Source organism: Marmota marmota, unplaced genomic scaffold (assembly GCF_001458135.2).
Source record: "Marmota marmota marmota unplaced genomic scaffold, marMar, whole genome shotgun sequence".
Lineage (NCBI taxonomy): Eukaryota > Metazoa > Chordata > Mammalia > Rodentia > Sciuridae > Marmota > Marmota marmota.
This window is the reverse complement of record NW_026000240.1, coordinates 25,233,763-25,247,123: the sequence shown is the minus strand read 5'-3', so window position 1 is coordinate 25,247,123 and position 13,361 is coordinate 25,233,763. Positions and strand designations below refer to the sequence as shown.

At 36.0% G+C, this 13,361-nt stretch overlaps 1 protein-coding gene across 2 annotated transcripts in view; it reads right to left on the bottom strand.

Moving 5' to 3' along the window:
- Window positions 1-13,361, bottom strand: part of Pik3cb (phosphatidylinositol-4,5-bisphosphate 3-kinase catalytic subunit beta) — a 69,677-nt gene that overhangs the window by 5,377 nt on the left and 50,939 nt on the right. For both annotated transcript variants that reach the window (XM_015486755.2, XM_048794222.1), the window contains exons 15-16: window positions 8,696-8,863; window positions 7,424-7,547 (exon numbers count right to left, since the gene is read on the bottom strand). In XM_015486755.2, coding sequence (XP_015342241.2) covers window positions 7,424-7,547; window positions 8,696-8,863 — 292 coding nt within the window. The remainder of the gene's footprint in view (window positions 1-7,423; window positions 7,548-8,695; window positions 8,864-13,361) is intronic.

Genomic DNA, 13,361 nt, shown 5'->3' with positions numbered 1-13,361 from the left:
CAGTTTCAATGAGATAGTTAGAGAAAACGTTTCTCATATCAGAAATGAAACAAAGATCCACATACTGGAGGCTTACAGGACCCCCCCAAAAGATCTATTCAAATGAGAAGATCCAAATTCTAGACCCTATTCTAGAGAGGACCCAAACCAATAAAATTAGAAATGAAAAAAGAGATATCACCACTGGCCCTTCTGAAATCGAGATAATCATCAGAACCTATTTTGAAATTTTATAATCAATAAACTGGAAAATTTAGAAGACACTGACAAATTTCTACACACATATGACTTGCCCAAATTGAACCATAAAGATACAGACCAATATAAAATAATGAAACTGAACAGCAATTAAAAGCCTTCCAAAAACAAAAACTTAAGAACAGATGGAATCTCAGTTGAGTGCTACTAGACCTCAAAAGAAGAATTAACACCATCTTTCTCAAATTATTCCATGAATTGAAAGAGGGGGAACACTCCCAAATATATTCCATGAAGTCAGTATAACCATGGTACCAAAACTAAAGAGGCATTGATGAAAGAAAACTGTATACTCATATATCTGATAAACATAGATGCAAAAATCCTTAATAAAATATTTGCAAATCACATTCAAAAACATACCACAGTCAAGTAGGTTTCATTCCAGAGATGTAAGGTTGGTTGAATATAAACAAATCAATAATGTGATTTGCCACTTAAACAGAATTAAGGGCAAGAATCTCATGATCATCTCAACAGATGCAAAAAAGGCCTTCAATAAAATCCAGCACCCTTTCATGTTAAAAATGTTGGAGAGGGATAAAAGGAACTTACCTCAACATCATAAAAGCTATTTATGACAAATCCAAAGCCAACCTCATACTGAATGGAGAAAAAACTAAAAGTATTTCCTCTAAAATTAGGAACAAGACAAAGTTGTTCACCTTATCACTCTTTCTCAATAATAGCCCTTTAACATTAGCCAGTGATCAGGCAAGAGAAGGAAATCAAAGTGATGCAAATAGGAAAGAAGTCAAACTATCTCTGTTTGCCAATGACATGATCTTATGTCTAGAAGACCCAAAAGTCGCCAAGGGAAGATTTCTAGACCTTATGAATGAGTTCAGCAAAGTAGCCAGATACAAGTTCAATACCCATAAATCAAAAGCTTTCTTATACTCCAACAGTGGTTCAGCCAAGGAAGAAATAAAGGAAACCATCCCATTCACAATAATCTCAAAACCAAAACCAAAACAAACAAACAAACAAAAAAACCAAAACTTGAGAATTTATTTAACCAGGGAGGTAAAAGAACTTTACAATGAAAATTATAAAACACTGATGTAAGAAAAGAAACTAAAGAACTTAAAAGATGGAAAGACCTCCTATGTTCTTGGATAGGCAGAATTAGTATTGTCAAAATGGCCATACTATCAAAAGCAATATACAAATTCAATGCAATCACCATCAAAATGCCAATGACATTCTTCACAGAATTAGAAAAAACAATTCTTTTTTTTTTAGTGAGTGAAAAATCCAAGATTTATTTATTTTTATTGGTTGTTCAAAACATTACAAAGCTCTTGACATATCATATTTCATACATTTGATTCAAGTGGGTTATGAACTCCCATTTTTACCCCGTATACAGATTGCAGAATCACATCGGTTACACATCCACGTTTTTACATATTGCCATACTAGTGACTGTTGTATTCTGCTATCTTTCCTATCCTCTACTATCCCCCCTCCCCTCCCCTCCCATCTTCTCTCTCTACCCCATCTACTGTAATTCATTTCTCTCCCTTGATTTTTTTCCCTTTTCCCTCATATACTCTTATATGTAATTTTGTATAACAATGAGGGTCACCTTCCATTTCCATGCAATTTCCCTTCTCTCTCCCTTTCCCTCCCACCTCTCGTCCCTGTTTAATGTTAATCTTTTTCTCATGCTCTTCCTCCCTGCTCTGTTTTTAGTTACTCTCCTTATATCAAAGAAGACATTTGGCATTTGTTTTTTAGGGATTGGCTGGCTTCACTTAGCATAATCTGCTCTAATGCCATCCATTTCCCTGCAAATTCCATGATTTTGTCATTTTTTAGTGCTGAGTAATACTCCATTGTGTATAAATGCCACATTTTTTTAATCCATTCATCTATTGAAGGGCATCTAAGTTGGTTCCACAGTCTAGCTATTGTGAATTGTGCTGCTATGAACATCGAAGTAGCAGTATCTCTATAGTACGCTCTTTTAAGGACTTCAGGGAATAGTCCAAGAAGGGCAATAGCTGGGTCAAATGGTGGTTCCATTCCCAGCTTTCCCAGGAATCTCCATACTGCTTTCCAAATTGGCCGCACCAATTTGCAGTCCCACCAGCAATGTACAAGTGTACCCTTTTCCCCACATCCTCGCCAGCATTTGTTGTTGTTTGACTTCATAATGGCTGCCAATCTTACTGGAGTGAGATGGTGTCTTAGGGTGGTTTTGATTTGCATTTCTCTGACTGCTAGAGATGGTGAGCATTTAGAAAAAACAATTCTTAAATTGAGTTGGAAGAATAATAGACTCAGAATAGCCAAAGCAATTCTGAGTAAGAACGATGATGCAGGAGGCATCACAACTCCTGATCTGAAATTATACTACAGAGCTACAGTAACAAAAAACACTATGGTATTGGCATAAAAATATTCATGCAGACTAACTGAACAGAATAGAAGACACAAAAATCCACATAATTACAGCCATCTGATATTTGACAAAGGTGCCAAAAATAAATTTTGGAGAAAAGACAGGCTTTTTAACAAATGGTGCTGGGAAAACTGAATAGCTCTATGTAGAAATTAGATCCCTATCTCTCATCTTACACAAAAGTCACATCAAAATAGATCAAAGACTTACATAGACCAGAAACCATGCCAACTGCCAGAAAAAAACATAGGGTCAACACTCCCTCATATTGGTACACAGACTTTCTTATCAAAACCCCCAAACCATAAGAAACAGAACCAAAAATCTATAATAAGTGGGATGCCATCAAAACAAACATCTAAGGTAACGCTATTCTTCCCTAGTGGCCCCCGCTTATTGTGAATTAGCATCCGCATATTAGAGAAAACATTCTGCCTTTTTGTGGGATTGGCTTATTTAGCTTAGCATAATATTCTCCAACCATTTACTGGCAAATGTCATAATTTTACTCTTCTTTAAAACTGAGTAATATTCCATTGAGTATATCATACTACACATTCTTTATCCATTCATCTATTAAGGGACACCTAGAAATGGTGGGAGTGGAGGGGATATGGGGATAGGAAAAATAGTAGAATGAAACAGACATTATTACTGTATGAATATATGTGACTATATGACCAATGATTCTGCAACTGTACACTCAGAAAAATGAGAAATTATATCCCATCTATGTATGATATACCAAAGTGTATAAATGCAATCTACTGTCATGTATAACTAATTAAAACAAAAAAAAAAGTTCGGTACAGGAAGGGAAACAATTAAGAATGTGAAGACAGAACCTATAGAATGGGAGAGAAACTTTGTCAGCAGATTCTCTAATAGGGGATTAATATTCAGAATATATATAGACCTTAAAAAAACTTAACATCAAAAATAAAACAAACAAACAAAAAACCTCAAATAAACCCAACCAATAAGTGGGCAAAAGAACTAAATAAAAAATTCTCAAAAGAAGAAACACAAGGGCTGGGGTTGTGGCTCAGCGGTAGAGCGCTTGCCTAGCACATGCAAGGCACTGGGTTCAATCTTCATATGATCCACTATCCCACTCCTTGGCATTTTCCCAAGAGAACTAAAATCAGCATACTGTAGCGAGACAGCCACCTCAATGTTTATAGCAGCACAATTCACAATAGTTAAATTATGAAATCAATCCAGGTGCCCATCAATAGGTGAATGGATTAAAAAAACTGTGGTATGTATACACAGTGGATTTCTATTCAGCCATAAAGAAGAATGAAATTATGGCAATGGAGAACATCATGCTAAGTGATGTTCCCAGTCCCAAAAAGTCAAAGTTCAAATGTTTTCTCTCATATGTGAAAGAGTAAAATAAAGGAAAGGAGGAGGAAAGCATAGAATATCATAAAGGGAAGATGAGTAGTATAGAAGGAGAATGAGAGGCAGAGTGGAGGGATGGAGAAGGGAAGGTAATGTGGAATAATTCTTTAAAAATTATGTTATATGCACATATAAGTATACCAGAGAATTTCACTTTTAAGTAAACAGAACCAATCAAATATAAATAAATATATAAGCAAAAGGAAATCTAACAGAGTAGGGGAAGGAGAATGGGGGAGGAGAGGGAGGAGAGAAGGGAAAAGGGGCACTGTGAACTGAAATTAAATTCCATGCATGTATGATTTTGTCGCATGAACCCAAATACTATATATAACTATATAGCTCTAAGAAAAAATAATTATTATATATAAAATAAACACATAAATGAAAATATCTTCACAAACTGACAAACATTTCCTGCAGGGAAAAAACTGCCTTAGTTAAGTACTAGTTTCAACTCTTGGCGCATGTCCTTAATCCAGTAGCCTCCTGAGAAAAGATACAGAGGAGAAAGCTGAACATGGTGGTATGTGCCTGTAATTCTACTTATTCAGGAAGCTGAGTCAGGAGGATCAAGGTCAAGGCATCCTGGGCAATGTACAAGACCCCAACAGGAAAAAAAAGGAAGGAAGGAGGGAGAGAGGGAGGGAGGAAGGAAGGAAGGAAGGAAGGAAGGAAGGAAGGAAGATATATATCAGAGGAGGTACAGATTTTGAGAACTTGCATGTTTGAAAAGGTCTTTCTTTATTCCATCTTCACACTTGTATGATAGTCTGGTTATAGAATTCTAAGTTAGAAGTCATTTTCCTTGAAAATTAGAACATCAGCTCTGGGAAACATTTTTTATATTTGCTTAGGAGTTTCTTCCCTTACTCTTCTCTATTACTTGTTTCTGGAATACTATTAGGCTGATGGACTAATAGGACTAAGTCTCCCTGGACTAAGTCTCTATCACGTCAATATTGATGCATAAATACAGCGCGCGCGCGCGCACACACACACACACACACACACACACACAGCAGTGGGGGTTGGGGAAGAAATAGACATTAAGGCATAATGTTTTAAATCAAATTGCTAGGATTTAAAACCTGGAATGTCTACTCTGTTGACTCATTTTTCCTACCTATAAAATGGGGATAGTACTACTTTGCTGTAAAGTTGTCATGAAGATTCTTCATTAACTTATATAACACACTTACATCTGTTCCAATTTTAACTTTTTGTTTGTTCCTATTTTTAAGACCTCTATTCTCTAATTTAAAAAAAGAAGTCATTATATTTCATAATACAATGCTATCTACTTTTTTTCTATTTTAAAAATCATCTGTTAAACTGAAGTTACTCCATTTTCCCAGAGTCCTTCTTCCCCCACTTGATAGAGGTCTCTCTCTTTCACAGTAGAAGTTTCCTTCAAATGTCTACTAATCCAAGGGCTGGGAATGTAGCTCAGTGGTAAGGCACATGCTTAACATGCATGAGATAGTGGGTTCAATCCTGGGGTGGGAGGTGGGAAGTTAAAGGATATAAAATTTCAGTTAGACAGGAGGGAATAAGTTCAAGGGAGCTACTATACAACATGGTGACTACAGTTAACAACAATATATCATATTTCTGAAAATTACTGAGAATAGATTTCAAGGTTATCACCACAATAAGTAAATAATGTTAATTAGTTCATTTAGTCATTCTATAACATACATATTTCTTTTTTTAACATATATATTTCAAAACATGTTATTTATGAGATATATATATATTTCTATTTGTCAATTTAAAAATATCTGCTAGTCCTTGGCTAACCATTCATATTTGAGTTGCTAAAAAGCTAAAGGAAAATTCCATGTAAATAGTTATGCTTGTTTGTTGACTAGTGATCTTCCCTGCAGAAGGCTTGGGAAGAGACCTCAACTGTAAGAATCTTTTCACCGGAATCAATCAGATTTTCTTACATGTCTTGTGGAGGAGAAGGATAGAAACCTGATAGCCAGTGTTCCTGTAGCAAAGCAAGTGGAAATGGCTGTAAACTGTAACATTTAGTATGCTTTTAACTTAGCCCCGTTTTTAATATGGCACCTTCCCCTCAGCCTTTTATAGAACTTAAGTGTCCTTTAATCAGAAGTTCCTTCAGAAAATAAATCTTCTGTGTCCTTCTCCAGGTAAGGAAGGGGACTTGAGCAAATAAACTATTCCATATAAAAACTGCCGCACAATCCCATTTTTAACCTTGCCCATATGCCCATCCTGAACAGTACTTGGTGCCTCCAATTTCATAGCTTTCCTGAGACTGGCATGACTTTCTTTCTCTCTCTCTCTCTCTCTCTCTCTCTCTCTCACACACACACACACACACACACATACACTTAGTTGTAGTTGGACACAATACCTTTATTTTATTTATTTATTCATATGTGGTGCTGAGGATCGAACCCAGTGCCTTGCATGTGCTAGGCGAGCGTTCTACCGCTGAGCCACACCCTACCAATACTCAGGTTCCCATTTTTCAGTCATTGCTAATCATTGCTGCTTCTTCATCTCACTTGCTATCATTCCCAAATCTATTATGTCTTTCATCCACTGTGATCTCTTCCCTAACACCTTTGTCTTCTTGAGTTTATCTACTTTTTTTCTTGTTGCTTATTATTACTTTAGGAATTACTATCAGGAAAAAATAATGTAGATAAACCAAAGTGTTTGGTCTGATTAACTTGAAGTCTGAAGGAATCCTTTGAAGTAGGGACACATGGTTCAATTCTCAGAACCCAAGTCAAAACTACCCAAATCTCCCATGTGGTATAACATTCTGTGTTCCATTCATGCCCCAAACTCACATAGTCACCTAGAGATATTCATTCTGGTATGCTTCTAGTTTGAGGAATCCCAATGGTGACTAAACTGAAAAATTATCCATCTGTCTGTTAATATAAAAAACTTTTACAAACAACCTAAGTCACTTAAATTAAAAAAAAAAAAAAGGAAATTTTTCATTTGGAAATTCATTTGAAACTTAAGAGTTTCCTCACAGTTAACCCAGTTGTGGTATCCTTAGATACCTCCAAATAGTATTCGTATACTACTTTCCTCCCTATTCCCACATATGATTAGGTTCAATGTTCTAAAAGAACTGACTCAAGTGTTATTCCTACCATCTTTTTTTTTTTTTTAAAGCTAAAGCACTGGCTACATTTTTTGAAGTTAATACATCTTCTGTAAGTAAATGCTTAACCAACTAATTTGAAACAAACAAATACAAGAAGTAGATGGTTATGAAATGAGGGAAATTGAGGAAAGATGAAGATGTGATTTGATATCACTAAGGCCCTTGGCAAACCCAGCAGTATAGCTCACCTGGCCAGTTTTTTTGACCATGATGTTGTCACTGTGTCTGTCACCAATCCCAAGGACATAAGAAGCTACACAGTAGCCAGCACAAGACAGGGTAAACTCCTCAATTGCTCTGTCCAGGTCATCCCTGAATAAGAGAAAAAGTAGGAGCCTCAATGGTATTCAGCTTTCAAATGTGTGGGGTGAGACCCAAACTATACCTGTTACTTTTTTAATTGTGAAAAGAACTTACAATACATAGCTACCAAAACCACAGGGTGGGTCAGCCAAGAATCAGGGGAGTCAGGTAGCTTAAAAACACTAGATATAGGGGCTGGGGTTGTGGCACAAATGGTGGAGTGCCTGCCTGGCACGTGTGAGGCACTGGGTTTGATCCTCAGCATCACATAAAAATAAAATAAAGATATTGTACTCATCTAAAACTAAAAAATAAATATTAAAAAGAAAAAAAAAAAACACTAGATATATGGGCTCAGCCATTCAAATTCCTGAGTCCTGGGGGTAGTGGGGGCAGGGGTGGTGTTGGTGCTTGTTTCAGTAGGGATGGAGGTAAACTCATGTGCATAAAAGGGCAGGCTACTGTGGTTTTGGTTGGATCACAATGTGCTTAGGAACATTTTTGTCAATTTTGACCTAAGACTAGAATTCCATGTTGAAGAGTTGAGTATTGTAGTTTCCACCATCTGAGTCACTGATCTCAATTGGAAGCGAGCAATATAGACTCTTGTGGAGACAAGGCCACAAAGATCAAAATTTAGAAACTGATTCTCACATACAAGTTCTTGGACAATACTAATGATAACATCTGAATCTCATTTTGAAGTCTTTAGCCATAAATAATTGTGGAGCTCTTCACTTATTAATGCTTGTCCAACACCATCACCATAAATAACACATAACTAAGCACTACAGTTTTTTAGAGAGGTCATAGTCTACAAACTCATTTACTTCTATCATAAAATTAATCTACTATAAACTTACTTAGGTTCATATATTCACATAATTACAAAAGCTGATATGTTTAAACAAAAACTTCAATATGTCATCTTAAATTCCTAGGTGGAATATCACTACAGAGCTTATAAAATTTGATTTAGATAAAGTAGAAATCAATTATAACCATTCATAAGATTTTAGGTCATTCTGTTCTAACCTGAAGTGAAGCAATCTATAAAACTAATTTTTCCTCTCAGACACCAATGATTTCTATTGGGAAAAGAATTATCTGTTTGGATGTTTGTATAGAAAAATGATGATTAAATAGAATCAACTAACCCAGAATTATATTCCTTCAGCCAGTTCAGAAGGGCATCTTTGTTGAAAGCTGCTGCAGCAGCCACATTGCTACTATTCAGCTGAATGTCAGCAATTGTTTCAGAGGTGCTCACAACTTCAATGAGGCCAGAGCGATCTCCTGTTGCTAAACAGCCATAAGGGAGCATGCTGAAAGGGGGGGAAACAGATGGGGGGGCATTAAAAAGTCATAATTTCCTTAAAATGAAACATTAATTTGTTAATTTCCCCTAGGACTTAAAAAAACTATTATCATCGATACGTTGCCATTACTCATTATTATGTTATTGCCATGTGGAAAAATACCACCTCTATCTTTTGTTAGGGAATAAAATTCTTAGACAAGAGATGGAATGATTTACCAGAATTCGAAGGATCTAGCTAAATATATCATTTATTACTACAGCATTATTACTCTATTTACTTGTTAGAGGAATGCAAGTACATTAGATAAAGAAAAACTCCTTCGTTTTTACTACAAATTTTGGGGAAGGGAATCATTTTTTATGGAACAGCTGGTATGTACTACACAGTAGGCCAAGCACTATACATATTATCTTTGTTCAGGACAACTTCACCTTTCTAACTGCTCAAGCCCACAACCTTAAGGTCACCTTTGACTCTTCTCTTTCTTTCATGACCAACATTTAATTTATCTGCCTTGAAAATGTATCCAGAGTCCAAATATTTCCCCACTCCCACTCCTCCTCTGCTAACACGAGTCAAACTAACCTTTATCTCAATTATTGAAGTTTCCTAACTGGTCTGCCAGTGTATACATCATAGTCTGTTCTAAATGCAACAGGACTATGATTCATTTAAAATGTATGCATATGCTATCACTCCCCTGATCAAAATGTCTGTGATTGCTTTCCACCTTAGAGTGAAAGCCAACATGCTTGCCATGGCTTGAAAGCCTTCTTTAATCTGGCCTCCTTCATCTCTTCTACTTCTCCCTTTTACTAACTTTGTTCCTATCACATTGGCCTCAAACATATTAGGCAAAATATTCAGCTATTCCTTTGCACGTGTTATTTTCTCTTCTGGAATATTCCTCCTCAAGACATCTATATGGCTTTCCCCCTCAATTCTAGGAAATCGCTCCTGAAATATCAACTTTTCAGTGAGAACTTCCTGGATCATCCTATTTAAAATACACTATCCTTGACCAATATTCACTATTTCTTCCTTACTTTATTCTTCTGTATACACCTCAACACTATCCAACATCCTGTACATTTTACTTATTTATCTGTATCCACCATTAGGATATACGTTTATCAGGCAGGGATATCTTATTACTCACTACAGTATCCTCAGTGACTGAAAATATGCCTGACACAGAACAGATGCTCAATAAATATTTGTGAATCAATAAGCACATTTAATAACAAAATCCTTATGAAGCAAGTTCCCAATTTTACAAATGAGGAATGTAAGTAACCTGCCCCAAATCACACATTTAACTAACATGTAAGATCTGAGAGTTAAAACTGGGTCTGTGCAGCTCTAAAACTATCTTTTTAACCTAACATAATCTCCAGAGTAACAGACTATTTCTGTGTAAATAAAAATACATAGGGAGAATAATGTGAATGAAGAACTGCTACATGTTTTACAGCAATTGAATGGATTGTTAAAATGACAGCACCAAATGTGAAGCCAACAGGTCTGCATGCTGACTTCGTATTTCCTGCATTGAAATTTTACCTCCCCTGCAGGATTATGAACTCCTTAGAGACAAACTTTAACTGAAAAGAGGTGACTGAAAAGGTAGAAAAGGCTGATAGTCTGCCAGGAAGATGAGACTTGATATTTTTATTAGCTAGACATCCAGAGTGGCTACCAATACCACACACTAAGAAATATTTTGGATTATTGATTAAAATAATTTTTGCCAAATTCATAAGTAGCACTTTGCTTTTTTTTTTTTTAAGGATTTCTTCACTGACAGGATTCGATTTGACAAATTCCTGCATTTTTTTAAAATTTATTTTTAAATTATAGGTGGATACAATATCTTTTTTTTATGTGGTGCTGAGGATCGAACCCAGTGCCTCACACATGCTAGGTGAGCGCTTTATCTCTGAGCCACAACCCAGCCCGCATTTTGCTTTGATTTGTTCTTATTTGATTCCTGCTAAAGATAAAATTTTTCTCTTTTGGCCATTTTAAGAAGAATTTATTATTGGGCTGGGGCTGTAGCACAGTGGCAGAGCACTTGCCTAGCATGCATGAGACCCTGGGTTGAATCCTCAGCACCACATAAAAAAACAAGAAGAATTTTTTTGTGAATTAGCCATTTATATCCTTTGCCTATTTATTAGAATTCTAAACATTTTTCTTAGTGATTTATATGAGCTTTATGTATATTAATGTGTTTTTCTCATTTTGGTTGCAAGTATTTTCTCTACATTTAAAAAAACTATAATAACAACTTGAAAACTGCAAGAGATACATTGGAAGGTTCAACTAAAGATCAGGTACTATAGAAATGCTATGAACAGGATTTATGGGTTTAATAAATAGTTGGGTGCAGCTATGTGTCAAACAATGTCTCAGATGTCAAATGGTGATTCAGAAATAAGCAATGCCTACTCTCACTGAACTTAAAAGCACAAATGCACAATATGCATGTGATTTCTGTATGAGGGAGAAGTACCAGGAAAACATAGCAGGAGTTAAGAAAGATCTCCACGAAGAGTAAAGACAGGAAGGCTGGAGTGGAGTATGAGGGGGGAGCATGAGAGCGGAGTGGAGAGAGGACAGAGTAAATGTTAGAAGACCATGTAGGGCACTGTAGGGGCCTATAAGGACTTCTGTCACTCTCCTGGAAAACCTTCTGGACTTTATGCAAAGGGGAAAGAGGTGGGGTTGGGGGGAGGGAGTGTATGAGTATATTAGCAAGTTAACAATCAGATTAAAAAGGAGACTTTCTAAAATTCCTTCCAAAGAAAAATTAAATTATTTTATACCTCTTCTAGCACTTTGCTAGTCTAACAAAATAAGGATGAAAGCCAAAACTGTCAAATTACATGCTGGTCGACTTGATATACCAATGGACTGTTTTACACCTGCATTATTCATTTATTTCTCCTTAAAAAAAATTACCTCCAAATAAGAAAGGCAGCTTTGTAGCACTAATATTTTTACTGACACCCTTATCCTTATCATGACACAACACATGTAAAGCAAACACTGTCAGGTTAAAGTGCACTTTCACACTTTCCTGCATCTCCTCCTGCCCCACTTGCAACAAAATAGGGCACAAGTCCAATAACTTCCTCTTCAAAAGCAGGCAATGATGAAAGCATTCAGTGCCTTGAGGATGGAACATTCACAACCGGAAGGAAAAAACATCCTTGTCAGAAAGACAGTTTGACAGAAGTCAAGCTGGGGACAAACTCTTGGAGCCCTGATCATCTTATCTAGGCCTCCTTTGCAATGAACTTCTACACTTCTTGTAAAGGCCATGACAGCACTTTCAGTAATGTTTACCTTCCTCATAATTTGACCCAAGGAGCAATGTGTTAATTTTCAAATTAAAGCAAAAATTACAAAATGAAATGAATTCTAGAGCAGTGAGGATGGCAGATTCATATCTTTACTTAATAGATATGTACCAAGTCTTCTTTGGTCTTGACTCAACACACTGACCCAAATCTTGATTAGTACCTTATAGCTCACTGCCTCTGAAGGAGGAAAGTGTAAATCTTTTACCTCATGTTTACATTATTTTCATATCCTTCCTTCACCCCTCTGGGACTGATCATTAAATATCTTATATGTAACTTCTGCATGGGTCTCTTAAAAGGGAAGTAAACTCCATTACTGCAACTCAGAAATAAACTTGGACACAACATTTTATGTATAGCATAGGAAGGCAGGTATACAGAGCATTGTTAAATCTCCCCAAGGCCAGATGGATTTACATGTAGACAGCCTATCAGACACTTCAAAGAAAAGGTCATTTGTTGACCAAAGGATTGCTTCTTAGCCTTTTGGCTAAGATTAAGTGTTGTCAAGATATAAGGAGGTTAAGATATCTCAAAATACTGATAGCTTATGTTATAATTTGACATAAAAGATAGCAAAAGAGTATTATGAGACAGGAGAGAAAATTTTAAATGAGCAATATAGATTTTTCATTTATGCAAACATGGTACTCTTACAAGTACTAAAATAGTAATGTATGAAGGGTATCCAAAGATTTGGAATTGAACTTAAAAGAGTGTGTGCTACATGACCCAGTTTAACCTGAACAGCTGGCTTTAAAAGAAAAACAAACACAATAGGAACACTGGAGCACATATATTTATAGAAACAGTAAAAAAGTTTTGGTGAGAAAAAGACATTAGTTTGAAAATGAACTAAAAAAGAATTAAAGCCTTTCATATTTTTTTAAAACATGGGGTCAGAGGACAAAAAGTCAGAAAAGATCCCACTGGACAGATAAGTTCCTTTTTCTTGTTAGACACACAATGTTTCCCATCAGACAGCCACTAAGTTTATTTCTGGCATTCTTACATGTGGCTGCCTCCCTTTATCTGAGGTTAAAAAGTACTTCATTTGATGCAAAATGTGCTTTACATTTGGACAAAACTGAAACTAAAGAGAAAAGAGGTGGGTTGGAGTTTTCAGTTAGGCT